General features: G+C 46.1%; 1 protein-coding gene across 2 annotated transcripts in view; it reads left to right on the top strand.

Annotated features, from left to right (window-relative positions):
* The window catches only part of ANKRD52 (ankyrin repeat domain 52), a 57,197-nt gene extending 39,045 nt beyond the window's left edge, over positions 1-18,152 (top strand). The window contains exons 21-28 of one of the 2 annotated variants that reach the window (XM_074530846.1): positions 249-468; positions 1,952-2,039; positions 3,915-3,998; positions 5,208-5,353; positions 6,987-7,069; positions 11,119-11,201; positions 12,529-12,626; positions 15,461-18,152. In XM_074530846.1, coding sequence (XP_074386947.1) covers positions 249-468; positions 1,952-2,039; positions 3,915-3,998; positions 5,208-5,353; positions 6,987-7,069; positions 11,119-11,201; positions 12,529-12,626; positions 15,461-15,822 — 1,164 coding nt within the window. In that variant the 3' untranslated portion in view covers positions 15,823-18,152. The remainder of the gene's footprint in view (positions 1-248; positions 469-1,951; positions 2,040-3,914; positions 3,999-5,207; positions 5,354-6,986; positions 7,070-11,118; positions 11,202-12,528; positions 12,627-15,460) is intronic. The other variant, XM_074530845.1, reaches the window with a different exon arrangement.
* The last annotated feature ends 9,720 nt before the right edge of the window (positions 18,153-27,872 follow it).

Below are 27,872 nucleotides of genomic sequence, written 5' to 3'. Positions count from 1 at the left end.
ATAAAAATATATAAAAAATATACAAATATACAAACCCATTGAAGATGTGTGTGTGTGCCCAGGCCGTGACTGGCTGCGAGGACTGCCTGGCTGCCCTGCTGGACCACGATGTATCTGTATAGAAATGGAGATATAGATAAATAAATATAAAAATATTAAAAAATATATAAAAATATATAAAAAATATATAAAAAGTATAAAAAATATACAAATATACAAACCCATTGAAGATGTCTGTGTGTGCCCAGGCCGTGACTGGCTGCGAGGACTGCCTGGCTGCCCTGCTGGACCACGATGCCTTTGTCCTGTGCCGGGACTCCAAGGGCCGCACCCCGATCCACTTCGCCTCGGCCTGCGGGCACCTGGAGGTGCTGCGGACGCTGCTGCGCGCGGCGCTGTCCACTGACCCGCTGGACGCCGTGGTGGACTACAGCGGCTACTCGCCCATGCACTGGGCCTCCTACAGTGGTGAGAGCCTGATCCACTCCAAAACCCAAATGGTTCTCCTGGTTTTGTGGGGTTTTGGGGGTTTTTGGAGTTTTTCCGGGAGTTTTTTGGGGTTTTTCTGGAGTTTTCCTGTGGTTTTTTGGGGTTTTTTGGGGTTTTTTGGGTCCATAAACTACAGCGGCTACTCGCCCATGCACTGGGCCTCCTACAGTGGTGAGAGCCTGATCTGCTCTGAAACTATGGAGTTTTGGGGTTTTTCTGTGTTTTTTTGGGGGGATTTTCTGGGGTTGTTTTTGGGGTTTTTTGGGGTTTTTTGGGTGTTTTTGGGTCTGTGGACTACAGCGGCTGCTCGCCCATGCACTGAGCTTCTCACAGTGGTGAGACCATGAGCCACTCCAAAATACAAATGGTTCTTCTCTTCTTTTGGGGTTTTTGGGGTTTTTTTTCGTTTTTTTTCTAGAGTTTTTCTGGAGGTTTTTGATTTTTTTCTGGGTTTTTTGGGGCTGTGGACTACAGCGGCTACTCGCCCATGCACTGAGCTTCTCACAGTGGTGAGACCATGAGCCACTCCAAAATACAAATGGTTCTCCTGGTCTTGTGGAGTTTGGGGGTTTTTCTGGAGTTTTCCTGTGGTTTTTTGGGGTTTTGGGGTTTTTTGGGGTTCATGGTGGACTACAGCGGCTACTCGCCCATGCCTCCTACAGTGGTGAGACCATGGGCCACTCCAAAACCCAAATGGTTCTCCTCTTCTTTTGGGGTTTTTGGGGTTTTTTTTTGAGGTTTTTCTGGGGTTTTTGGGGTTTTTTTGGGTCAATGAACTACAGCGGCTGCTCGCCCACTGGGCTTCCTGCAGTGGTGAGAACCTGATCTACTGCAAAACCCAAATGGTCTTCACCTCATTATGGGTTTTGGGGTTTTTTTTGGGGGGTTTTTTTCCCCTGGAGTTTTTCTGGGTTTTCAGGGGTTTTTCTGGATTTTTTTCTGATTTTTTGAGGGGTTTTTTTGGGTCCATAAACTACAGCGGCTACTCGCCCATGCACTGGGCCTCCTACAGTGGTGAGAGCCTGATCTACTCTGAAACTGTGGAGTTTTGGGGTTTTTCTGTATTTTTTGGGGGATTTTCTGGGTTTCTTTGGGTTTTTTGGGGTTCATGGTGGACTACAGTGGCTGCTCACCCATGCACTGGGCCTCGTACAGTGGTGAGAACCTGATCCACTCCAAAATACAAATGGTTCTCCTCTTCTTTTGGGGTTTTTGGGGGTTTTTGGTTTTTTTTCAGTTTTTTTTCTGGAGTTTTGTTGGAGTTATTTTGAGTTTTTCTGGGGTTTTTGGGTCTGTGGACCCCGGCTGCTCGCCCATGCACTGGGCATCCTACAGTGGTGAGACCATGAGCCATTCCAAAATACAAATGGTTCTCCTGTTCTTTTGGGGTTTTTGGGATTTTTGGGATTTTTGGGATTTTTGGATTTAGGGCAAAGCTGCTCCAGCTTTTCTGTCTCCTCAGGGCACGAAGATTGTCTGGAATTGTTACTTGAACACAACCCGTTCGCGTACCTTGAGGGAAATCCCTTTACTCCATTGCACTGTGCAGTGTAAGTGATGCAAAATAATTCTGGGTTATTGTAAATAATTATTGCAAAGGAATTCGGAAAGGGAATTTTACCCCAAAAATAATTCTGGGATTTGGAGCCCTTGAAATGGGGTGAAAAGGGAATTTTACCCCCAAAATAATTCTGGGGTTTGGAGCCTGAAAAGGGAATTTTAGACCAAAATAATTCTGGGGTTTGGAGCCTGAAAAGGGAATTTTAGACCAAAATAATTCTGGGGTTTGGAGCCCCTGAAATGGGGTGAAAAGGGAATTTTACCCCCAAAATAATCCAAATTATTCCAGGCCTTGAAGCCTCTGGGATGGGCTGAAAAGGGAATTTTACCTAAAAATTATTCTGGGATTTGGAGCCTGAAAAGGGAATTTTACCCAAAAATAATTCTGGGTTATTGCAAATAATTATTCCAAAGGAATTCGGAAAGGGAATTTTACCCAAAAATAATTCAAATTATTCCAGGCCTTGGATGGGCTGAAAGGGGAATTTTACCTAAAAATAATTCAAATTATTCCAGGTCTTGAAGCCTCTGGGATGGGCTGAAAAGGAAACTTTACCCATAAATAATTCTGGGGTTTGGAGGCTGAAAAGGGAATTTTACCCCAAAATAATTCAAATTATTCCAGGCTTTGAAGTCTCTGGGATGGGATGAAAAGAAAATTTTACCCCAAAATAATTCTGGATTATTGTAAATAATTATTACAAAGGAATTCGGAAAGGGAATTTTACCCCAAAAATAATTCCAATAATTCCAGGCCTTGGAGTTCCTGGGATGGACTGAAAGGGGAATTTTACCTAAAAATAATTCAAATTATTCCAGGTCTTGAAGCCTCTGGGATGGGATGAAAAGGGAATTTTATCCCAAAATTATTCTGGGGTTTGGAGCCCTTGAAATGAGGTGAAAAGGGAATTTTAGAGCAGAATTATTCTGGGGTTTGGAGGCTGAAAAGGGAATTTTACCCCAAAATAATTCTGGGATTTGGAGCCCCTGAAATGGGGTGAAAAGGGAATTTTACCCAAAATTATTCTGGGGTTTGGAGCTTGAAAAGGGAATTTTAAACCAAAATAATTCTGAGGTTTGGAGCCCCTGAAATGGGGTGAAAAGGGAATTTTACCCCCAAAATAACCCAAATAATTCCAGGCCTTGGAATTTATGGGATGGGCTGAAAAAGGGGAATTTTACCCCAAAATAATTCTGGGGTTTGGAGCCTGAAAAGGGAATTTTACCCAAAAATAATTCTGAATTATTGTAAATAATTATTGCAAAGGAATTTGGAAGGGGAATTTTACCCCAAAAATAATTCCAATAATTCCAGGCCTTGGATGGGCTGAAAGGGGAATTTTACCTAAAAATAATTCAAATTATTCCAGGCCTTGGAGTTTATGGGATGGGCTGAAAAGAAAATTTTACCCCAAAATAATTCTGGATTATTGTAAATAATTGTTCCAAAGGAATTCGGAAAGGGAATTTTACCCCCAAAAATAATTCCAATAATTCCAGGCCTTGGATGGGCTGAAAGGGGAATTTTACCTAAAAATAATTCAAATTATTCCAGGCTTTGAAGTCTCTGGGATGGGATTAAAAGGGAATTTTACCCCAAAATAATTCTGGGGTTTGGAGGCTGAAAAGGGAATTTTACCCCAAAATAATTCTAATAATTCCAGGCCTTGGAATTTATGGGATGGGCTGAAAAAGGGGAATTTTATCCCAAAATAATTCTGGGATTTGGAGCCCCTGAAATGGGGTGAAAAGGGAATTTTACCACAAAATAATTCTAATAATTCCAGGCTTTGGAATTTATGGGATGGGCTGAAAAAGGGGAATTTTAACCTAAAAATAATTCAAATTATTCTCCCCTTTCTCAGAATTAACAACCAGGACGGCACTGCTGAAATGCTGGTGGAAGCATTGGGTGCCAAGATTGTTAATAGCAGAGATGCCAAAGGAAGGTGAGCATTCAATTATTAATTAATTAATTAATTAATTAATTAATAATTTTATGTATTACATTTGCTTTATCAATATTGATTTATTAATATAAATTAATTAATATAATATAATAGAAAGACAGAATATTTTTTTTAAATTTAAATGAAATAAAAATATGAGTTTAAAATATAAAGCAAAAATATGAATATTGTGAAAATATGCACTCAAAAATATGAATATTATAAAAAGATGAACTCAGAAATATTAATGTTATGAAAATATTCTCACAAAAATATTAATATTATTAAAAATATTGATATTATGAAAATATGCACTCAAAAATATTAATATTATTAAAATATCAATATTATGAAAATATGAACACATAACAATGAATATTATTAAAATATGCACTCAAAAATTAATATTATTAAAATATTAATATTATGAAAATGGGGACTAAAAATATTATGAAAATATGAACTCATAAATATGCATTTTATTAAAATAAGCACTCAAAAATTAATAATTTTAAAAATATGAATATTATGAAAATATGCACTTAATATTATTAAAAATATGAATATGATGAAAATATGAACTAAAATTAATATTATTAAAAATACAAATATTATGAAAATATGAATATTATTATAATATTAACTAAAATTTAATATTATTAAAAGTATGAATATTATGAAAATATGAACTAAAAATTAATATTATTAAAAATACAAATATTATGAAAATATTAATATTATGATAATATTAACTAAAAATAATATTATTAAAAATATGAATATTATGAAAATATGAACTAAAAATTAATCTTATTTAAAATATTAATATTATGAAAATATGAACTAAAAATTAGTATTAATGAAAATACGAATATGATGAAAATATGAACTAAAATTCATATTATTAAAAATACGAATATTATGAAAATATGAATATTATGATAATATTAACTAAAATGAATATTATTAAGATATGAATATTGTGAAAATATTAATATTATGAAAATATGGACTAAAATTTAATATCATTAAAAATATGAATATTATGAAAATATGCACTTAAATATTAATTTTATTAAAAATATGGATATGATGAAAATATGAACTAAAAATTAATATTATTTTAAATATGAATATGATGAAAATATGACCTAAAAATCAATATTATGAGAGAATGACCTGGAACTCTCTGCCCCCCTGTGCCCGCAGGACCCCCCTTCACGCCGCTGCCTTCGCCGACAACGTGCGGGGGCTGCGGCTGCTGCTGCGCCACCAGGCCCTCGTGGACCCGGCCGACAAGATGGGCAGGACCCCCCTGATGGTGGCATCGGAGCTCGGGCACACGGCGGCGCTGGGTGGGTACAGAGCGGGCACACGGTGGGTACAGAACGGGCGCTGGGTGGGTACCGAGGGTGGCATCGGAGCTCGGGCACACGGCGGCGCTGGGTGGGTACCGAGGGTGGCATCGGAGCTCGGGCACATGGCGGCGCTGGGTGGGTACAGAGCGGGCGCTGGGTGGGTACAGAACAGGCACATGGCGGCGCTGGGTGGGTACAGAGCGGGCACTGGGTGGGTACTGATGGTGGCATCGGAGCTCGGGCACACGGCGGCGCTGGGTGGGTACAGAGCGGGCACATGGCGGCGCTGGGTGGGTACAGAACGGGCACTGGGTGGGTGCAGAACGGGCACACGGCGGCGCTGGGTGGGTACCGAGGGTGGCATCGGAGCTCGGGCACATGGCAGCACTGGGTGGGTACTGATAGTGGTACTGAGTGGGTACTGATGGTGGCATTGGAGAATGGGCACATGGTGGCACTGGGTGGGTACCGAGGGTGGCATCGGAGCTCGGGCACACGGCGGCACTGGGTGGGTACAGAACAGGCACACGGCGGCACTGGGTGGGTACCGAGGATGGTATCACAGAACAGGCACACGGCAGCACTGGGTGGGTACTGAGGGTGGCACTGGGTGAGTACCAATGGTAGCACTGGGTGGGTACTGAGGGTGGCATCGGAGCTCGGGCACACGGCGGCACTGGGTGGGTACCGAGGGTGGCATCGGAGCTCGGGCACACGGCGGCGCTGGGTGGGTACAGAACAGGCACACGGTGGGTACAGAGGGTGCTATCAGTGGAGAATGGGCAGACAGCGGCACTGGGTGGGTACAGAATGGGCACATGGTGGCACTGGGTGGGTACTGAGGGTGGCACTGGGTGGGTACCAATGGTAGCACTGGGTGGGTACAGAATGGGCACATGGTGGCACTGGGTGGGTACTGAGGGCTTGGGGATTCTGCTTCTGGTGAGGGAGTGAAGCTCTTGGGATGAGAGTTCATGCTCAGGTGTTTATTATATATTATATATATAAAATATATATACTGTACACTATACACTATATACTATATAATATATGCTCTATAATATATACTATATAATATATAACATATTATATATATATATATAATATATAATATAAAATATAGAATATAGAATATAGAATAAATATCTATAAAAACCTGAGTCACTACACCATGAATCTCACAACTACAGCCTAAAGCAGCACAAAATCTGAAAATTTTATATATGAAATATATATGTAATATATATAATATATATAAAATATATATTATTGATAAAGTATATAACATATAATATATAATATATATATATAATATATAAAATATATATATATATCTATAAAAACCTGAGTCACCACACCATGAATCTCACAACTACAGCCTAAAGCAGTATATTATATTTAATATATTATATTTAATTATAATATATATAATATATAATTATATTATATTTAATATAAATTTTATATTTATATAAAATAAATATATATAAAATATAAAAATATCGATAAAAACCTGAGGCATCAGGGTGCTGCTCCTCCCAGAGCTGTCCCCTCTCCTGGCAGGCCCTGGGGACATTTTTTGCCTCTTCCTCACCAGTTCTTCTCCTCCTCCTCCTCCTCCTCCTTGCAGAGTTCCTGCTGTTCCAAGCAAAAGCAAATATTACTGTGCTGGATGTCAACAAGAACACGGCTCTTCACCTGGCCTGCAGCAAGGTGGGCATGGGGCTGGCATGGGGGCACCTCTGGGGCACCTGGGTGTCCTCCCAGGCCGTGGTGGCACCCAGAGCCTGGTGGTCACTTGGTCCAACCTGTGGTGGTCACTTTGTCCCACCCATGGTGGCACCCAGAGCCTGGTGGTCACTTGGTCCAACCCGTGGTGGTCACTGCCAACCCATGGTGGTCACTCCCAAGCCATGGTGGTCACTTTGTCCAACCCATGGTGGTCACTCCCAAGCCATGGTGGCAACCAGAGCCTTGTGGTCACCTTGTCCAGCCCATGGTGGTCACTTTGTCCATTCCATGGTGGTCACTTGGTCCAGCCCATGGTGGTCACTTGGTCCAAGCCATGATGATCACTCCCAACCCATGGTGGTCACTTTGTCTGACCCGTGGTGGTCACTTTGTCCAATCCATGGTGGTCACTTGGTCCAAGCCATGGTGGTCACTTTGTCCCACCCATGGTGGAAACCAGAGCCTTGTGGTCACCTTGTCCAGCCCATGGTGGTCACTTTGTCCAAGCCATGGTGGTCACTTGGTCCAAGCCATGGTGGCAACCAAAGGCTTGTGGTCACTTTGTCCATTCCATGGTGGCAACCAGATGCTTGTGGTCACTTGATCCAAACTCTGGTGGTCACTTTGTCCAACCCATGGTGGTCACTCTCAAGCCATGGTGGCAACCAGAGCCTTGTGTTCACCTTGTCCAGCCAATGGTGGTCACTTTCTCCATTCCATGGTGGTCACTTGGTCCAAGCCATGATGATCACTCCCAACCCATGGTGGTCACTTTGTCCGACCCGTGGTGGTCACTTTGTCCCACCCATGGTGGTCACTTGGTCCAAGCCATGGTGGTCACTTTGTCCCACCCATGGTGGAAACCAGAGCCTTGTGGTCACCTTGTCCAGCCCATGGTGGTCACTTGGTCCAAGCCATGGTGGCAACCAAAGGCTTGTGGTCACTTTGTCCAAGCCACGGTGGCAACCAGAGCCTGGTGGTCACTTGGTCCAAGCCATGGTGGTCAATTTGTCCAACCCATGGTGGTCACTTTGTCCAACCCATGGTGGTCACTCCCAACCCATGGTGATCACTTTGTCCTACCCATGGTGGTCACTTTGTCCAACCCATGGTGGCAACCAGAGGTTTGTGGTCACTTGATCCAACCTGTGGTGGTCACTTTGTCCAACCCATGGTGGTCACTTGGTCCAAGCCATGATGATCACTCCCAACCCATGGTGGTCACTTTGTCTGACCGTGGTGGTCACTTTGTCCGACCCATGGTGGTCACTGCCAACCCATGGTGGCACCCAGAGCCTGGTGGTCACTTGGTCCAACCCGTGGTGGTCACTTTGTCCATTCCATGGTGGTCACTTTATCCAAGCCATGGTGGTCACTTGGTCCAAGCCATGGTGGTCACTTTGTCCAAGCCATGGTGGCAACCAGAGCCTTGTGGTCACTTGGTCCGAGCCATGATGATCACTCCCAATCCATGGTGGTCACTTTGTCCCACCCATGGTGGAAACCAGAGCCTTGTGGTCACCTTGTCCAGCCCATGGTGGTCACTTGGTCCAAGCCATGGTGGCAACCAAAGGCTTGTGGTCACTTTGTCCAAGCCATGATGATCACTCCCAACCCATGGTGGTCACTTTGTCCATTCCATGGTGGTCTCTCCCAACCCATGGTGGTCACTTTGTCCAAGCCACGGTGGCAACCAGAGCCTGGTGGTCACTTGGTCCAAGCCATGGTGGTCAATTTGTCCAACCCATGGTGGTCACTTTGTCCAACCCGTGGTGGTCACTCCCAAGCCATGGTGGCAACCAGAGCCTGGTGGTCACCTTGTCCAGCCCATGGTGGTCACTAGGTCCAACCCATGGTGGTCACTTGGTCCAAGCCATGATGATCACTCCCAACCCATGGTGGTCACTTTGTCCAAGCCATGGTGGTCACTTGGTCCAAGCCATGGTGGTCACTTTGTCCATTCCATGGTGGTCACTTTGTCCAAGCCATTGTGGTCACTTTTTCCATTCCATGGTGGTCTCTCCCAACCCATGGTGGTCACTTTGTCCAAGCCACGGTGGCAACCAGAGCCTGGTGGTCACTTGGTCCAAGCCATGGTGGTCAATTTGTCCAACCCATGGTGGTCACTTTGTCCATTCTGTGGTGGTCACTCCCAACCCATGGTGATCACTTTGTCCGACCCATGGTGGTCACTTTGTCCAACCCATGGTGGCAACCAGAGGTTTGTGGTCACCTTGTCCAACCTGTGGTGGTCACTTTGTCCATTCCATGGTGGCAACCAAAGGCTTGTGGTCACTTTGTCCAAGCCATGGTGGCAAACAGAGGTTTGTGGTCATTTTGTCCAACCTGCAGTGGTCACTTTGTCCAACCTGTGGTGGTCACTTTGTCCAACCCATGGTGGTCACTTTGTCCCACCCATGGTGGCAACCAGATGCTTGTGGTCACCTTGTCCATTCCATGGTGGTCACTTTGTCCAAGCCATTGTGGTCACTTTTTCCATTCCATGGTGGTCTCTCCCAACCCATGGTGGTCACTTTGTCCAAGCCACGGTGGCAACCAGAGCCTGGTGGTCACTTGGTCCAAGCCATGGTGGTCAATTTGTCCAACCCATGGTGGTCACTTTGTCCAACCCATGGTGGCAACCAGAGGTTTGTGGTCACCTTGTCCAACCTGTGGTGGTCACTTTGTCCAAGCCATGGTGGCAACCAGAGCCTTGTGGTCATTTTGTCCAACCTGCAGTGGTCACTTTCTCCAACCCATGGTGGTCACTTTGTCCAACCCGTGGTGGTCACTCCCAAGCCATGGTGGCAACCAGAGCCTGGTGGTCACCTTGTCCAGCCCATGGTGGTCACTAGGTCCAACCCATGGTGGTCACTTGGTCCAAGCCATGATGATCACTCCCAACCCATGGTGGTCACTTTGTCCAAGCCATGGTGGTCACTTGGTCCAAGCCATGGTGGTCACTTTGTCCATTCCATGGTTGTCACTTTGTCCAAGCCATTGTGGTCACTTTTTCCATTCCATGGTGGTCTCTCCCAACCCATGGTGGTCACTTTGTCCAAGCCACGGTGGCAACCAGAGCCTGGTGGTCACTTGGTCCAAGCCATGGTGGTCAATTTGTCCAACCCATGGTGGTCACTTTGTCCATTCTATGGTGGTCACTCCCAACCCATGGTGATCACTTTGTCCGACCCATGGTGGTCACTTTGTCCAACCCATGGTGGCAACCAGAGGTTTGTGGTCACCTTGTCCAACCTGTGGTGGTCACTTTGTCCAAGCCATGGTGGCAACCAAAGGCTTGTGGTCACTTTGTCCAAGCCATGGTGGCAAACAGAGGTTTGTGGTCATTTTGTCCAACCTGCAGTGGTCACTTTGTCCAACCTGTGGTGGTCACTTTGTCCAACCTGTGGTGGTCACTTTGTCCAACCCATGGTGGTCACTTTGTCCCACCCATGGTGGCAACCAGATGCTTGTGGTCACCTTGTCCATTCCATGGTGGTCACTTTGTCCAAGCCATTGTGGTCACTTTTTCCATTCCATGGTGGTCTCTCCCAACCCATGGTGGTCACTTTGTCCAAGCCACGGTGGCAACCAGAGCCTGGTGGTCACTTGGTCCAAGCCATGGTGGTCACTTTGTCCAACCCATGGTGGTCACTTTGTCCCACCCATGGTGGCAACCAGATGCTTGTGGTCACCTTGTCCATTCCATGGTGGTCCCTTTGTCCAAGCCATGGTGGCAACCAGAGCTTTGTGGTCACCTTGTCCAGCCAATGGTGGTCACTTTGTCCATTCCATGGTGGTCACTTGGTCCAACCCATGGTGGTGACTTTGTCCAAGGCATGGTGGTCACTCCCAACCCATGATGGCAACCACAGGCTTGTGGTCACTTTGTCCAAGCCTTGATGGCACCCAGAGCCTGGTGGTCACTGTGTCCACGCCAAGGAGGGCCAGCAGGTGCCAGGGGGTGACCTGGGGGAGCAGGACAGTTCAGGGAGGGTTCTCCTGCCCTCAATGTCCCCGTGTGTCCCCAGGGCCATGAAAAGTGTGCCTTGTTGATCCTGGGGGAAACCCAAGACCTTGGCCTTATCAATGCAAGTAACAGTGCTCTGCAGATGTGAGTGCACAGCTGGCAAACTGGGCAAACTGGGCAAACTGGGGGGACTGGGAATGAGGGGGAAAATGGGAGGACTGGGAATGAGGGGGAAAATGGGGGGAACGGGGAATGGGGGAACTGAGAATGGGGGGGAAATGGGGGAGAAAATGGGAATGAAGGAAACTGGGAATGGGGGTGGGAAATGGGGAATGGGAGGAAATGGGAATGGGGGAACTGGGAATGGGGGGAAATGGGGAATGGGGGAAATGGGAATGGCGGAACTGAGAATGTGGGAATGGGGGAGAAAATGGGAATGGGGGAACTGGGAATGTGGGAATGGGGGAGAAAATGGGAATGAGGGAAACTGGGAATGGGGGGAAAATGGGGAATGGGGGAGAAAATGGGAATGGGGGGAAAAATGGGGAATGGGAGGAAATGGGAATGGGGGAGAAAATGGGAATGAGGGAAACCGGGAATGGGGGAGGGAAATGGGGAATGAGAGGAAATGGAAATGGGGGAACTGGGAATGGGGAGAAAAATGGGGAATGGGAGGAAATGGGAATGAAGGAAAATGGGAATGGGGGAACTGGGAATGTGGGAATGGGGAATGGGGGAGAAAATGGGAATGAGGGAAAATGGGAATGGGGGAAAAAATGGGGAATGGGAGGAAATGGGAATGGGGGAACTGGGAATGTGGGAATGGGGGAGAAAATGGGAATGAGGGAAAATGGGAATGGGAGGGAAAATGGGAATGGGGGGGAAATGGGGAATGGGAGGAAATGGGAATGGGGGAACTGGGAATGTGGGAATGGGGGAGAAAATGGGAATGAGGGAAAATGGGAATGGGGGGAAAAATGGGGAATGGGAGGAAATGGGAGTGGAGGAACTGGGAATGGGGGGAAATGGGGAATGGGGGAGAAAATGGGAATGCAGGAAAATGGGAATGGGGGAGGGAAATGGGGAATGGGAGGAAATGAGAATAGGGGAACTGGGAATGGGGGAATGGGGGAGAAAATGGGAATGGGAGGAAATGGGAATAGGGGAACTGAGAATGGGGGAGGGAAATGGGGAATGGGAGGAAATGGGAATGGAGGAACTGGGAATGGGGGAATGGGGGAACGCTGGGAAGTGTGAACAGGCAGACCATGAGCCCACCCTTGAAATCACTCAAAGATTTTGGCACGGGGTGTTCTGTGGGGTTTTGGGGTGAGGCTTTGGGGCAGGATTTTGTGGTGAAGTTTTGTGGTGGGATTTCAGGGTAGGATTTTGGGGTGGGATTTAGGGTGGATTTTAAGGTGGGTTTTAGGGTGGGATTTAGGGGCTGTAATGATATTTTCCCCCTCCCCAGGCCGCTGCACATCGCGGCGCGGAACGGCCTGGCCTCGGTGGTGCAGGCCCTGCTCAGCCGCGGGGCCACCGTGCTGGCTGTGGATGAAGAAGGTGAGGGTGAGTGTGAGTGTGAGTGTGTCAGTGTGAGTGTGGGTGTGTGAGTGTGAGAATGTGTGTGCCCCGGGGCTCCTGTGGGGCTGCAGCCATCCTGAGGAGGGCCCAGAGCCCGGGGAGTGCTCAGCCACAGCCCCCCAGAACATCCTCCCTCACCACATCCCATACCCCAGAACCCCACAACCCCACACCCTCAGAAACTCACACCCCATCCCACAACCCGCCACACCTCATCCTGTGACCCCACAGCCCCACAAACCCACAGTCCCAGAACCCCACACCCTCACACCCCTCATGGCTGCATGGTTCCCCCAGGTCACACCCCAGAACCCCAGACCTCATCCTGTGACCCCACAGCCCCACAAAGCCACAGTCCCAGAAACCCCACACCCTCACACCCCACACCTCACCCCACACCCCACTCACCCCCTCATGGCTGCCTGGTTCCCTCAGGTCACACCCCAGCCCTGGCGTGCGCCCCCAACAAGGACGTTGCCGACTGCCTGGCACTGATCGTCTCCACCATGGAGCCTTTCAGAACCCCACACCCCACAACTCCACACCCCTACAATCCCCTAATCCCACACCTCATCCCTCAACCCCAGAATCCCACACCCCCAGAATCCCACATCTTACCCTCACACCGCTCACCCCTCACGGCTCCCTCACCCCCCTCACCGCTCACCCCTCACGGCTGCCTGGTTCCCTCAGCTCACACCCCAGAACCCCACACCTCATCCTGTGACCCCACAGCCCCACAACCCCTCACACCCCACACCTCACCCCACAACCTGCTCATCCCTCACACCTCCCTGTGTCCCTCAGGTCACACCCCAGCCCTGGCGTGCGCCCCCAACAAGGACGTTGCCGACTGCCTGGCACTGATCCTCTCCACCATGGAGCCTTTCAGAACCCCACAATCCCCCAGTCCTACACCCCATTCCATTACTTTACATCCCCACAACTCCACACCCCCAAAACCCCACACCTCACCCCTTGACACCGCTCACCTCTCACAGCTCCCTCACCCCTCACGGCTCCCTCACCGCCCTCACCGCTCACCCCTCATGGCTGCCTGGTTCCCTCAGGCCACACCCCAGAACCCCAGACCTCATCCTGTGATCCCACAGCCCCACAAAACCCCACAATTCCAGAACCCCACACCCTCACACCCCACACCTCACCCCACACCCTCACACCCCTCATGGCTCCCTGGTTCCCTCAGGTCACACCCCAGAACGCCAAACCTCATCCTGTGACCCCACAGCCCCACAACCCCTCACACCCCACACCTCACCCCACACCCCGCTCACCCCTCACACCTCCGTGTGTCCCTCAGGTCACACCCCAGCCCTGGCGTGCGCCCCCAACAAGGACGTTGCCGACTGCCTGGCACTGATCCTCTCCACCATGAAGCCTTTTCAGAACCCCAGAATCCCCCAGTATTACACCCCATTCCATGACTCCACACCCCCAGAACCCCACACCTCACCCTCACACCGCTCACCCCTCACAGCTCCCTCACCCCCCTCACCGCTCACCCCTCATGGCTGCCTGGTTCCCTCAGGTCATACCCCAGAACCCCGCACCTCATCCTGTGACCCCACAGCCCCACAAAACCCCACAAAAAAACCCCATCCCACACCCTCACACCCCTCATGGCTCCCCGGTTCCCTCAGGTCACACCCCAGCTCTGGCGTGCGCCCCCTGCAAGGACATTGCCGACTGCCTGGCACTGATCCTCTCCACCATGAAGCCTTTTCAGAACCCCACAATCCCCCAGTCCTACACCCCATTGCATTACTTTACATCCCCACAACTCCACACCCTCAAAACCCCACACCTCACGCCCTCACACCGCTCACCTCTCACAGCTCCCTCACCCCTCACCCCTCACGGCTCCCTCACAGCTCCCTCACCGCTCACCCCTCATGGCTGCCTGGTTCCCTCAGGTCACACCCCAGAACCCCAAACCTCATCCTGTGACCCCACAGCCCCACAACCCCTCACACCCCACACCTCACCCCACACCCTGCTCATCCCTCACACCTCCGTGTGTCCCTCAGGTCACACCCCAGCCCTGGCGTGCGCCCCCAACGAGGACGTTGCCGACTGCCTGGCACTGATCCTCTCCGCCATGAAGCCTTTCAGAACCCCACACCCCACAACTCCCCAGTTTTATACCCCCACAATCCCCCAATCCTACACCCCATTCCATGACCCCACACCCCCAAAACCCCACACCTCACCCCCTCACACCGCTCACCTCTCACAGCTCCCTCACCCCTCACCCCTCACGGCTCCCTCACAGCTCCCTCACCGCTCACCCCTCATGGCTGCCTGGTTCCCTCAGGTCATACCCCAGAACCCCACACCTCATCCTGTGACCCCACAGCCCCACAAAACCCCACAAAAAACCCCCATCCCACACCCTCACATCCCTCATGGCTGCCTGGTTCCCTCAGGTCACACCCCAGCCCTGGCGTGCGCCCCCAACAAGGACATTGCCGACTGCCTGGCACTGATCCTCTCCACCATGGAGCCTTTCAGAACCCCACACCCCACAACCCCACACCCCTACAATCCCCTAATCCCACACCTCATCCCTCAACCCCAGAATCCCACACCCCCAGAGAATCCCACATTTTACCCTCACACCGCTCACCCCTCACGGCTCCCTCACCCCCCTCACCGCTCACCCCTCATGGCTGCCTGGTTCCCTCAGGTCACACCCCAGAACCCCAAACCTCATCCTGTGACCCCACAGCCCCACAAACCCACACCCCACACGTCACCCCACACCCTGCTCACCCCTCACGGCTCCGTGTGTTCCTCAGGTCACACCCCAGCCCTGGCGTGCGCCCCCAACAAGGACGTTGCCGACTGCCTGGCACTGATCCTCTCCACCATGAAGCCTTTCCCGCCCAAGGACGCGCTCGGCTCCTTCAGCCTCAGCCTCCTCACGAACTGCGGCATCGCGGCCAAGGCGGCGGCGACGGCGGCCTGCGGGGCCCTCCCGGTGCCGGTGCCGGCTTGCGGGGCCCTCCCGGTACCGGCGTGCGGGGCCCTCCCGGTGCCGGCCCGCGGGGCCCTCCCGGTGCCGGTGCCGGCGTGCGGGGCCCTCCCGAACGGCTCGTCCTGCCCCTACTCCAAGGAACGCCACAGCGCCATCGGCCTGGACGGCTGCTACTCGGAGTGACCTCCTCCTCCTCCTCCCTCCTCCCCCGACCACGGGTGACCCGATATCTTTATTCTATTTATTTAGAAATTCTATAAATATAGGGCACTTTAAAGGAGAACAAGACCGGGCGGGCCCAGCGCGGGGTGGGTGAGGGTGAGGCCGAGAGTTCGGGATTTGTGTGGTTCCAGTGGGGTCACAGCGGTGCCAGGCTCGGTCCCTGTGCCCAAACTGGATGGCAGGGGGTGGAAAGGGCAGGATTTGGGTTGGCACATCCCCAGTCCCATTCCCTGTGCCCAGCCTGGATGGCAGGAGGTGGAAAGAACAGGATTTGGCCTGGCACATCCCTGGCATGAAAAGGGCAGGATTTGGGTTGGCAGGATTTGGCCTGGCACACCTCTGGCATGAAAAGGGCAGGATTTGGGCTGGCACGATTTGGGTTGGCACATCCCCAGTCCCATTCCCTGTGCCCAACCTGGATGGCAGGAGGTGGAAAGAACAGGATTTGGCCTGGCACACTCCTGGCATGAAAAGGGCAGGATTTGGCCTGGCACATCCCTGGCATAAAAAGGGCAGGATTTGGGCTGGCAGGATTTGGCCTGGCACATCCCTGGCATAAAAAGGGCAGGATTTGGCCTGGCACGATTTGGGTTGGCACATTCCTGGCACCTTCCCAACCCTCCTTGGCTGGCAGGATTTGGCCTGGCACACCCCTGGCATGGAAAGGGCAGGATTTGGGCTGGCAGGATTTGGCCTGGCACGACCCCTGGCATGGAAAGGGCAGGATTTAGGTTGGCACAAATCAGCTTCTGTTGAATTTTTCCCTTCAGGGTTGGAAAATTCAACAAGAATCCTCGCTGCATTCTTGTTTCCCTCGTGGCATCTTTGTTTCATTCCCAATATTTTTGTTTCCTTCCCTGGATTTTTGTTTCGCTCTCAATATTTTTGTTTCATTCCCTTTGTTACTGTTTAATTCCCTTTTATTTTTGTTTCATTCCTGGTGTTTCCTTCCCAATATTTTTGTTTAATTCCCTTTTATTTTTGTTTCATTCCTGGTGTTTCCTTCCCAATATTTTTGTTTAATTCCCAATATTTTTGTTTCATTCCCAACATTTCCTTCCCAAAGTTTTTGTTTTATTCCCAATATTTTTGTTTCCTTCCCAATGTTTCCTTCCCAATGTTTCATTCCTGATCTTTCCGTTTCCTTCCTAAATTTTTATTTCCTTCCCAAATTTTTTTATTCCCTTCCCAAATTTTTTTATTTCCTTCCCAAATTTTTTTTTATTTTCTTCTCAAATTTTTCTTCCCTTCCCAATGGAACAAATTCTCATTTTTCCTTTTCATTTCGCTTCCTCCAGGAATTTCCACCCCCTTGGGATCGCACAAAACAACCCCGAACTCTTGGCCAGAAATTTGGGGAATTTTTGGGGGGATTTTGGGGTGGGAAAATCTCCCCTTTCCTCTCCTCTCCTCACCTCAAACCCCCAAAAAATAACACTTGAAAAAAACCCAAATCTACTGTACCTGGCACACTAAAATCCCTCTGGCAGCTGAATTTTAGGGAATTTTAGGGAATTTTAGGGAAAATTCAATGGGTGCCCCACTGGAGCCTCCTCCCCACACCAGGCACTTTAGGGATTCTGTTGATTTTTCATTTTTTTGGGATTTTTTTTTGGTGTTTTTACCAATTTCTCACCTCTTAAAAATCACTTTTTTTTCCCCTTTTGATTTGCGTGATCATGAGAGAATCAATGTTGGTTGATTGTTTATTTTTCCTTACAAAAAAAATTAATTATTTATAAAAAAACAAGCATTTACCTTTAAAAAACCAACAAAACCCATTAAAAAAAATTCAAATTCAACATTTTAACCTTTCCTAAAGAAACAAATGCACTTGCAAGTCTTTTATCACAACTTTATGTTGATTTTTTGGGGTTTTTTTTGAGCAGATTTTGTGGATTTGAGCGAGATCTTTGTTTTTTTTGGGGGTTTTTTTCTCATTTTTTATTTGAATTTTCATTTGTTTGCAAATCCTGGTTATGCTGCAGGTTCGAAGCATTTGAGAATTTTGCACTTTGGGGTTTTTTTTTGTTATTTTTTTTCCCTTCTGAATTACTGGAACAACATCAAAAAAGAAAATTTTTCCCTCCTTCCCACCAATCTGTTCAAGCCAAAGAGGGGATGCAAAGGAAGGAGCAGCAAAATTCCAGAAATTTGGGGAAATTTGGGAATTTCCAAGCTCCTCACCCCATAGAAAAAGGGCATTTCTGTACCAAAATTCGAGTTTTTTGTTGCTTTTTTCTTTCCTTTTTGGAGATGAGGGTTTGGGGGGATCTCCTAGCACTGTTCCTTTTTTCTAATATTTTTATTTTTATTTTTAAAATTTTTCTTTTCTTTTATTTTTTTTTATTTTTATTTTGTATTTTTATTTAATTTTTTTTTGTTTTATTTTTATTTTTTTATTTTAATTTTTTTAAATTTTATTTTATTTTATTTTTAATTTTATTTTATTTTATTTTATTTTTTATTTTGATTTTGATTTTGTTTTATTTTTATTTTAATTTAATTTTATTCTTATTTTTATTTTATTTATTTTATTTTTTAATTTTATTTTATTTTTAATTTTATTTTTATTTTATTTTAGTTTTTTTATATTATTTTATTTTTATTTTATTTTATTTTGTTTTAATTTTTATTTTGTTTTGTTTTGTTTTTATATTTTTATTTTAATTTAATTTAATTTTAATTTTATTTTTATTTTATTTCTTTTATTTGTTAAATTTTATTTTATTTTTAATTTATTTTTATTTATTTATTTTATTTTATTTTTATTTTATTTCTTTTATTTGTTAAATTTTATTTTATTTTTAATTTATTTTTATTTTATTTTTATTTTATTTCTTTTATTTTATAAATTTTATTTTATTTTTATTTTATTTTAAATTTTTTATTTCATTTTAATTTTAATTTTTTAATTTTTTTTTAAATTTTCATTTTATTTTTTTGAACCAAAGCCAAACTTTTTCAAACCAAATATGAAATTTTCAGTCTTGGCCTTTGGGTGAAAAGCACATTTTTCCTTCAGGGCTCAGAAAAATCCACCCTGGGGGAGCTCCAGGCACTTGAGAGGGGCAGAATTTGAGGAATTTTCTCTTTTTTTTTGGGATAAAATCCCCAATTCCCAAAAGGAAATTTTGCCCCTTTTTTTGCACCGGATACCTCAGCTCCGAACCAGAATGAACTCGAAACTTGAATCAAAAAACCACAAAAAAATCACAAAAAAATCACCAAAAAATCACAAAAAAATCACAAAAAATCACAAAAAAATCACAAAAAAATCACAAAAAAATCTCTTTTTTCTTGAAAATCCTTTCCCTTTTTTCAAAGAATTTTTTCCTTCTTTTCAAATAATTTTTTCCTCCTTTAATAGAATTTTTTCCTTCTTTTCAAATATTTTTTTCCTTTTTTCAGAACATCATTTTCCCATTTTTTTGGAAATATTTTTCCTTTTTGTTTTTTTGGAAAATCCTTATCTTTGAAAAATAATTTTCCTTTTTTTTAAATATTTTCCTTTTTAAATATTTTTCCTTTTTTTTTGAATTTTTTCCCTTTTTGTGAAAATATTTTTCCTTTTTTTTGAACGATTCTTTCCCTTATTTTAGATCCTTTTCTCTTCTTTTTTTTTTTAATCTCTTTTCCTTATTTTAGAAAATATTTTCCCTTTATTTTTGGGAAAATCTTTTTCCTTTTTATTTTTAAAAATAATTTTCCTTTTTTTTCCCTTTTATTGAAATCTCCTTTTCCTTTTCTCACAACATTTCCTCCTTTTTTGGAACCTTTTTTACGTTTTTTCCTTTATTTTTAAAACCTATTTTCCCTTGTTTTTTGCCAAGACCCTTTTCAATATTCTACAGAGAAGAACTGGAAAAAAATTAATTTAAAAACCACAAAAGCAGAGAGAAATGTTTACATTTTCCTGCAGCTTTTTCCCAACAAAAATTCCTTAAAATCCCTGAAAACTCCCAGGATTTGGGGATTTTTTGAGGGATTTTTTTAATTTTTTTTTTTTTTTATTTTTTGAGGGATTTTTTGAGAGATGTTTTTGGGATTTTTTTTTTTTTTTTTTGGAGGCATTTTTGGAGGATTTTTTGAGGATTTTTTGGAGGATTTTTGGGTGATTTTTTTTTTTTGAGGGATTTTTTGAGAGATTTTTTGGGATTTTTTTGAGGATTTTTTTGGGATCTTTTTTATTTTTGGAGGATTTTTTTGAGGATTTTTTTGAGGATTTTTGGGTGATTTTTTTGAATTTTTGGAGGCATTTTTGGAGGATTTTTTTGAGGATTTTTTGGAGGATTTTTGGGTGATTTTTTTTGATTTTTGGAGGATTTTTTGAGGATTTTTTGGAGGATTTTCTGAGGATTTTTTTTATTTTTGGAGGCATTTTTGGAGGATTTTTTTGAGGATTTTTGGAGGATTTTTGGGTTTTTTTTTTTTTGAGGGATTTTTTGAGAGATGTTTTTGGGATTTTTTTGATTTTTTGAGGATTTTTGGAGAATTTTTTTGGATTTTTAGAGGATTTTTTTGAGGATGTTTTGAGGATTTTTTGGGTGATTTTTTTGTATTTTTGGAGGATTTTTTGGACGATTTTTTTGAGGATTTTTTGAAGGATTTTTAGGTGATTTTTTGGGATTTTTTATCAAATTCCCACATTTCCAGGCTGGCAATTTTCCCATTTCCATCCCTGCCCTCCTTTGGTTTCCCCATGGCAAGGAGAGGATTTTTCCCCATCCCCTTTTTTAACCAGCACATGAAAAATTCTACTTTTCTTATTTCTACCATTATTTTCTCGGTAATAATTTGATTTTTTATGATTTATTTTTTACTCCCTGCTGGCCTTGTCCCCAAAGTGTCACCTCTGCTCAGAGACAATCAAAGCCACCTCCAAAAAGGGCTTCCCCACCCCTTGAAAATTAAAAAAAATTAAAATAATATTTTAAAATATTAATTAGTAATGATAATCATTATTATTATTAATTAATAATTATAATTATTAAAGGAAAGGAGGTTCCAGCAGCGCATCCAGAGGGGAGAGGGGGGAAAGGGTGGGGAAAAAAAAAGGGGGAAAATTTTGTGGCCTTTTATTTTTGGGGTGTCCCCGTCTTGTTCTCCTTTAATTCTGTATCATTCTTGTCGAACAGCACAGCTTGACAATTTAAGTAATAATCAAAGTGTTTGGTAAGAATTAATTAATGAATTGCGTTTATTTTGCTAAACGAGATCGGATGATTTTTTTTTTTTTAAATTAATTAATTTTTTTTTAATTTTTTTTTTTTTTTGGTGATGGTTTTCCCCCCCCCCCCCCACCCGGTGCTTGTTTAAAAAAAAGATTTTAAAAAACCACAAAAAAAAAATACAAAAAAAATTTAAAAAAGGGATGGAGGGAAACTTCCGCTGCCCTTTCCCCCCTTTAAAAATCCCAAATTTTTTTCCATCCCTTTTATGCCAAAGCCAACAAAATTTATTTCGCTTTCATCCCATTGATTGGTTTGGAACGCTCAGATTCCTTTTTCCTGAAAAAAAATAACATTAAAAAACCTAAAAAAAATGGAAGTTTCTCTCCCGCCCTTTGGTCCAAAGCACTTGCTTCAAGTAAATAAGCACTTTTGTTAAATGAGTCTGAATTTCCCTTTAGCATCCCACGGGATAGAGAGCAGCAAGAGGGAGGTGAGAGTGTCTTTGGCTTTATTTTTTCAGTTGGAATTTCAAAAAAAAAAAAAGATGAAAAAAAAGTGAGAAAAAAAATACAAAAAAAAATTTCGTTTTTAGGAATGAATGGACAAAGGGAAGTTGTGGTTGAGAGAGAGAGAGAGAGAGAGAGAAAAAAATGAAAAATGTTGTTAAAAAAAAAAGCTAAAAAAGATGGAAATTTTAAAAAATTAAAAAAAAAAAAAGAATCCAACAGCACAAAAATAACAAAAAAAAAAAAATCACACAAAATGGACATTTCAGAGTCCCCGGGTGATTTTGCACTGCCCGAGCGAGGGGCGCCGCCCCCTGAGCCATAGACCCTGCGACAAACACTGAATGTACCGGGACGGCTGGGACGGATGGGGACAGGTGGGGACAGTTGGGGACGGATGGGGACAGTTGGGGACAGCCCGGGATAGCCCAGGATAACCTGGGGACAGCCTGGGATAGCCCAGGGACAGAACGGGGACAGCTTGGGGACAGTTGGGGACAGCCTGGGATAGCCCAGGATAACCCAGGATAACCTGGGGACATCCCGGGATAGCCCAGGGACAAATCGGGGACAGCTTGGGGACATCCCAAGGTAGCCCAGGGACAAAACAGGGACAGTTGGGGACAGCCCGGGATAGCCCAGGATAACCCGGGGACATCCCAGGACAGCCCAGGATAACCTGGGGACAGCCTGGGACAGCTTGGGTACAGCACGGGGACATCCCAGGATAGCCCAGGACAACTTGGGGACATCCCAGGATAGCCCAGGGACAGTTGGGGACAGCACGGGGACATCCCAGGATAACCCAGGATAACCCGAGGACAGCCCAGGATAGCCCAGGGACAAAACAGGGACAGTTGGGGACAGTTGGGGACAGCCCAGGATAACCCAGGGACAAAATGGGGACAGTTGGGGACAGCCCGGGATAGCCCAGGATAACCCAGGGACAGCCCAGGATAGCCCAGGATAGCCCAGGATAACCCGGGGACAGTTGGGGACAGCCTGGGACAGCCCAGGGACAAAATGGGGACAGCTTGGGGACAGCCTGGGATAGCCCGGGATAACCTGGGGACAGCCCCGGGATAACCCAGGATAACCTGGGGACAGCCCGGAATAGCCCAAGGACAAAACGGGGACAGCTGGGGACAGCCTGGGATAGCCCGGGATAACCCGGGGACAGTTGGGGACAGCACGGGGACAGCCCAGGATAACCCAGGGACAAAACAGGAACAGTTGGGGACAGCCCGGGATAACCCAGGATAAACTGGGGACAGCCTGGGATAGCCCAGGGACAGAACGGGGACAGTTGGGAACAGCCCAGGATAACTTGGGGACATCCCAGGGACAAAACGGGGACAGCTTGGGGACATCCCAGGATAGCCTGGGATAGACAGAGACAGCCTGGGACAGCTGGGGACAGCTTGGGGACAGTCCAGGACAACCCCGGGATAGCCTGGGATAGACAGAGACAGCCTGGGACAGCTGGGGACAACCTGGGGACAGTCCAGGACAACTCCAGGATAGCCTGGGATAGACAGGGACAGCCTGGGGTAACCTGGGCTAGCCCTGGGATAGCTCGGGTTAGCCTGGGGACAGCTTGGGGACAACCCAGGATAGTCTGAGATAGCCTGGGGACAGCTTGGGGACAGCTTGGGGACAACCCAGGATAACCCGGGATAGCCCAGGGACAGTTTGGGGACAGCCTGGGGACAGCCTGGGATAACCTGGGGACAATGGGGGACAACCCTGGGACAGCCTGGGGACAGTCTGGGTTAGCCCGGGATAGGCAGAGACAACCTGGGGACAGTCTGGGGACAACCCAGGATAACCTGGGACAGCCCAGGGACAGTTTGGGGACAGCCTGGGCTAAGCTGGGATATCCCGGGACAGCCCAGGGACAGTTTGGGGACAGCCTGGGCTAAGCTGGGATAGCTCGGGATAAGCTGGGGACACTCCCGGGATATCCCGGGACAGCCCAGGGACAGCCCTGGGGCCGCTGCTGCCGGGGATTTCGGGTTGGTAGGGAAGCGTGTCCCTCTGTCCCTGTGTCCCTGTGTCCCTCTGTCCCTGTGTCCCTCTGTCCCTGTGTCCCTGTGTCCCTCTGTCCCTGTGTCCCTCTGTCCCTCTGTCCCTCTGTCCCTCTGTCCCACTCCTGTCCTCACGTCCTGCTCCTGTCCCGTTCCTGTCCCTTTATCCCGTTCCTGTCCCATTCCTCTCTCTTGTCCCCTCCTGTCCCGCTCCTGTCGCCTTCTCCAGCCCTATCCCTCTGTCCCGCTCCTGTCCCTCTGTCCTGTCCCTCTGTCCTGTCCCTCTCCCACCCCTTCCCCACCCGTTTTCCTCCTCCTCTCCCTCTCCTTTCCCATTCCCTCCCTCTCTCCTTCCTCCTCCTTTCCCATCCCCTCTCCCCTCTTTTCCTTCCCTCTCCCTTCCATCTCCTCTCCCTCCTGTTTTTCCTTCTCCTCCTCTCTCCCGCCATTTTCCCTCTCTCCTCTCCCTTCTCCATTCCCGTTCCCACCTTTTTCCCTCCCTCTCCCACCCCCTTTCCTTTCCTTTCCTTTCCTTTCCTTTCCTTTCCTTTCCTTTCCTTTCCTTTCCTTTCCTTTCCTTTCCTTTCCTTTCCTTTCCTTTCCTTTCCTTTCCTTTCCTTTCCTTTCCTTTCCTTTCCTTTCCTTTCCTTGAAATCCTTGAAATTTCCTTGAAATTTCCTTTCCTTGAAATTTCCTTTCCTTGAAATTTCCTTGAAATTTCCTTTCCTTTCCTTTCATTTCCTTTCCTTTCCTTTCCTTGAAATTTCCTTTCCTTGAAATTTCCTTTCCTTGAAATTTCCTTGAAATTTTCTTGAAATTTCCTTTCCTTGAAATTTCCTTGAAATTTCCTTGAAATTTCCTTTCCTTGAAATTTCCTTGAAATTTCCTTGAAATTTCCTTTCCTTGAAATTTCCTTTCCTTTCCTTTCCTTGAAATTTCCTTTCCTTGAAATTTCCTTTCCTTGAAATTTCCTTGAAATTTCCTTGAAATTTCCTTTCCTTGAAATTTCCTTTCCTTTCCTTGAAATTTCCTTGAAATTTCCTTTCCTTGAAATTTCCTTTCCTTTCCTTGAAATTTCCTTTCCTTGAAATTTCCTTTCCTTTCCCCTTTCCCCTTTCCTTTTCCCTTTTCCTCTCTCATTTTTCCCATTTTTCCCCTTTTTCCCCTTTTCCCTTTTCCCCTCTCATTTTTCCCGTTCTTCCCATTTTTCCCCTTTTTCCCCTTTTTCCCTTTTCCCCTTTTCCCCTTTCCCCTCTCATTTTTCCCATTTTTCCCTCCCCAATCCCACAGGAGCAGCCCCACCTTCCCACCCCCGATCACATCCCAGGGCCGAAATCTGACAGATCAAAAAATAAAAAAAAATTAAGAATAATAAAAAACAACATAGCACTAAAAAGCCAAGCAAAAAAAAAAAATAAAATAAACCCACACAAAAAAAAAAAAATCTCCAAAAATGTGGAATCACTTTGAATTCTGGTCCCGTTTTTGGGGAGCTCCGTGCAGATCCCAATTCCCAGCACGGGGAGGAACAAGGAAAACCCCAAACCTACAAAAGCAGAGACCCCAGAAAGAACCATTTCTCTTTTATTTTATTATTTTTTTTAATTCTTATTTTTATTATTCCTTGATTTTATCCCGATGTTCTGTGGGGTGGGAATGTCGGGGTGGGATCCCACCTTTGCCTTCAGTGAGAAACCAAAGGATAAAAACCCAACCCCTTCCTGTCCATCCTGGCACGGACACGTGGATTCCTCAAAAATTCACTTTTTTTTTATTATTTTATCCTTTTATTTCCCTTTTTCTTCCTTTTTCTCCAAGGACACAAGGAGCTGTTCAATCCTCTTCTCCTGGCTGGAATTTTTCTGAGCTCGGCAGCGAAAAGGAAATTTAAAAAATCCAACAAAAAAAAAAACCCACAAAATATATTTTAAAAAATCATAAAAAAAGCCGAGGTTCACCCAAAAAAAAAAAATAAAAAATCAAGAGGGGAGCTCTGGAGCTGCCCTAAAATATTTGGAATTATGGGGTGAGGCTGGAGGGGATGGGGGGAAAAACATTTCTAAGGCATCTGTAGCAACTCTGTGTCTTTAATATCCTCCGTGTCAATGCTGCACCTCTGTATTTTATGCACATAAATGTTCCTTTGATGCCGACAGGACAACAACAAAAAAAAAATACAAAAAAAAAAGATAAAAATATAAAAAAAATAATAATAAATATACAAAAAAAATAAAAAACCTCATCATCACCTGTCAGGTACAGCCAACTCCTCCTTGTGCTGGTCCGTGTCTCGTCCCGGGCCTCGTCCTCCTCCTCCTCCTCCTCCTCTTCTCGTGCAAGGGGGGACAAAAAGATGAGGAGGGGAGAGGGTTTAAAAAAATAACAAAAAAAAATTTTAAAAAAATCATTAAAAAAAAAAAAAGGAAAATAGCCTTACTCGACCCAGTCGTTATCGATATTGTTCTCTGTCAACTTGAAAATAAATAAATAAAGGAAACTTCGCATGGAAAGTTTGGGTTGTGGTGATTTTGGGGGGTTTTTTTTGGGGGGGGTTCTTGTTGCTCCTCTGGGGTTTTGGTTCTTCCTCTTGGTTCTTTTTTTGCTTTTTCTGAGCCAAATTTTTCATGGTTTGACCAAAAGCTGGTGGGTTTTGGAGCTCTGGGTTGGTTTGGAGGAATTTTGGGGGTTTTGACCTGGGATGAACCTCCAGGATGGGTCAGGGATGGGCAAAGAGAGGGGGGAGAGGATGGAGGGGTCCCAAAACCTTGAGGGATCCCAAAATCTTGAGGGGTCCCAAAACCTTGAGGGGTCCCAAAATCTTGAGGGGTCCCAAAATCTTGAAGGGTCCCAAAAATTTGAGAGGTCCCAAAACCTTGAGGGGTCCCAGAACTTTGAGGTGTCCCAGAATCTTGAGGGGTTCTGGACCTCCCGGAGGAGTCCCAGAACGTTGAAGGATCCCAAAATCTTGGGGGGTCCCAGAACCTTGAGGGATCCCAAAATCTGGAGGGCTCCCAAAACTTTGAGGGGTACCAAAATCTTGAAGGGTCCCAAAACCTTGAGGGGTCCCAGAATCTTGAGGGGTCCCAGAATTGTGAGGGGTCCCAGAGTCTTGAGGAGTCCCAAAAATTTGAGAGAGCCCCAAAATCTTGGGGTGGGTCTCAACCTTGAAGGATCCCAAAATCTTGGGGGGGTTCCAGAACCTTGAAGGGTCCCAGAACTTTGAGGGGTCCCAGATCTCCCTGAGGGCTCCCAGAATTGTGAGGGGTCCCAACATCTTGAGAGGTCCCAGAATTTTGAGGGGTTGCAGAACTTTGAGGGGTCCAAAAATCTTGAAGGGTCCCAAAACCTTGAGGAGTCCCAGAGTCTTGAGGAGTCCCAAAAATTTGAGAGGGCCCCAAAATCTTGGGGGGTTCCAGAATCTTGAAGGGTCCCAGAACCTTGAGGGATCCCAAAACCTTGAGGGATCCCAAAATCCTCAGGGGTCCCAGAACTTTGAGGGCTCCCAGAATCTTGAGGGGTCCCAAAACCTTGAAGGGTTGCAGAACTTTGAGGGGTCCCAAAGTCTTGAGGGGTCCCAAAACCTTAAGGGATCCCAAAATCTTGAAGGGTCCCAGAATTGTGAGGGGTCCCAAAACTTTGAGGGCTCCCAAAACTTTGAGGGGTCCCAAAATTTTGAGGGTCCCAAAACCTTGAGGGGTCCCAAAATCTTGAAGGTGTCCCAGAATTGTGAGGGGTCCCAGAGTCTTGAGGGGTCCCAAAAATTTGAGAGGGCCCCAAAATCTTGGGGGGTTCCAGAATCTTGAAGGGTCCCAGAACCTTGAGGGATCCCAAAACTGTGAGGGGTCCCAGAACTTTGAGGGGTCCCTGATCTCCCTGAGGGCTCCCAGAATTGTGAGGGGCCCCAGAATCTTGAGGGGTCCCAAAATTTTGAGGGCCCCAAAACCTTGAGGTGTCCCAGAATTGTGAGGGGTCCCAGAGTCTTGAGGAGTCCCAAAAATTGGAGAGGGCCCCAAAATCTTGGGGGGGGGGGGTCACAGAATCTTGAGGTGTCCCAGAATCTTGAGGGGTCCCAAAACCTTGAGGGGTTGCAGAACTTTGAGGGGTCCCAAAATCTTGAGGGCCCCCAAAACTGTGAGGGCTCCCAGAATCTTGAGGTCCCAAAACCTTGAGGGGGTCCCAAAACCTTGAGGGGTCCCAGAATTGTGAGGGATCCCAAAACCTTGAGGGATCCCAAAACCTTGAGGGGTCCCAGACTCCCCTGAGTGAATCCTGGGAGAAAAAAAACCCCAAAACAAACCCAAAAA

The sequence above is a fragment of the Zonotrichia albicollis genome, chromosome 33 (genome assembly GCF_047830755.1).
Source record: "Zonotrichia albicollis isolate bZonAlb1 chromosome 33, bZonAlb1.hap1, whole genome shotgun sequence".
NCBI classification, from domain to species: Eukaryota; Metazoa; Chordata; class Aves; order Passeriformes; family Passerellidae; genus Zonotrichia; species Zonotrichia albicollis.
The sequence above is the reverse complement of the archived record's forward strand: the minus strand, read 5'-3'. Positions and strand labels throughout refer to the sequence as shown.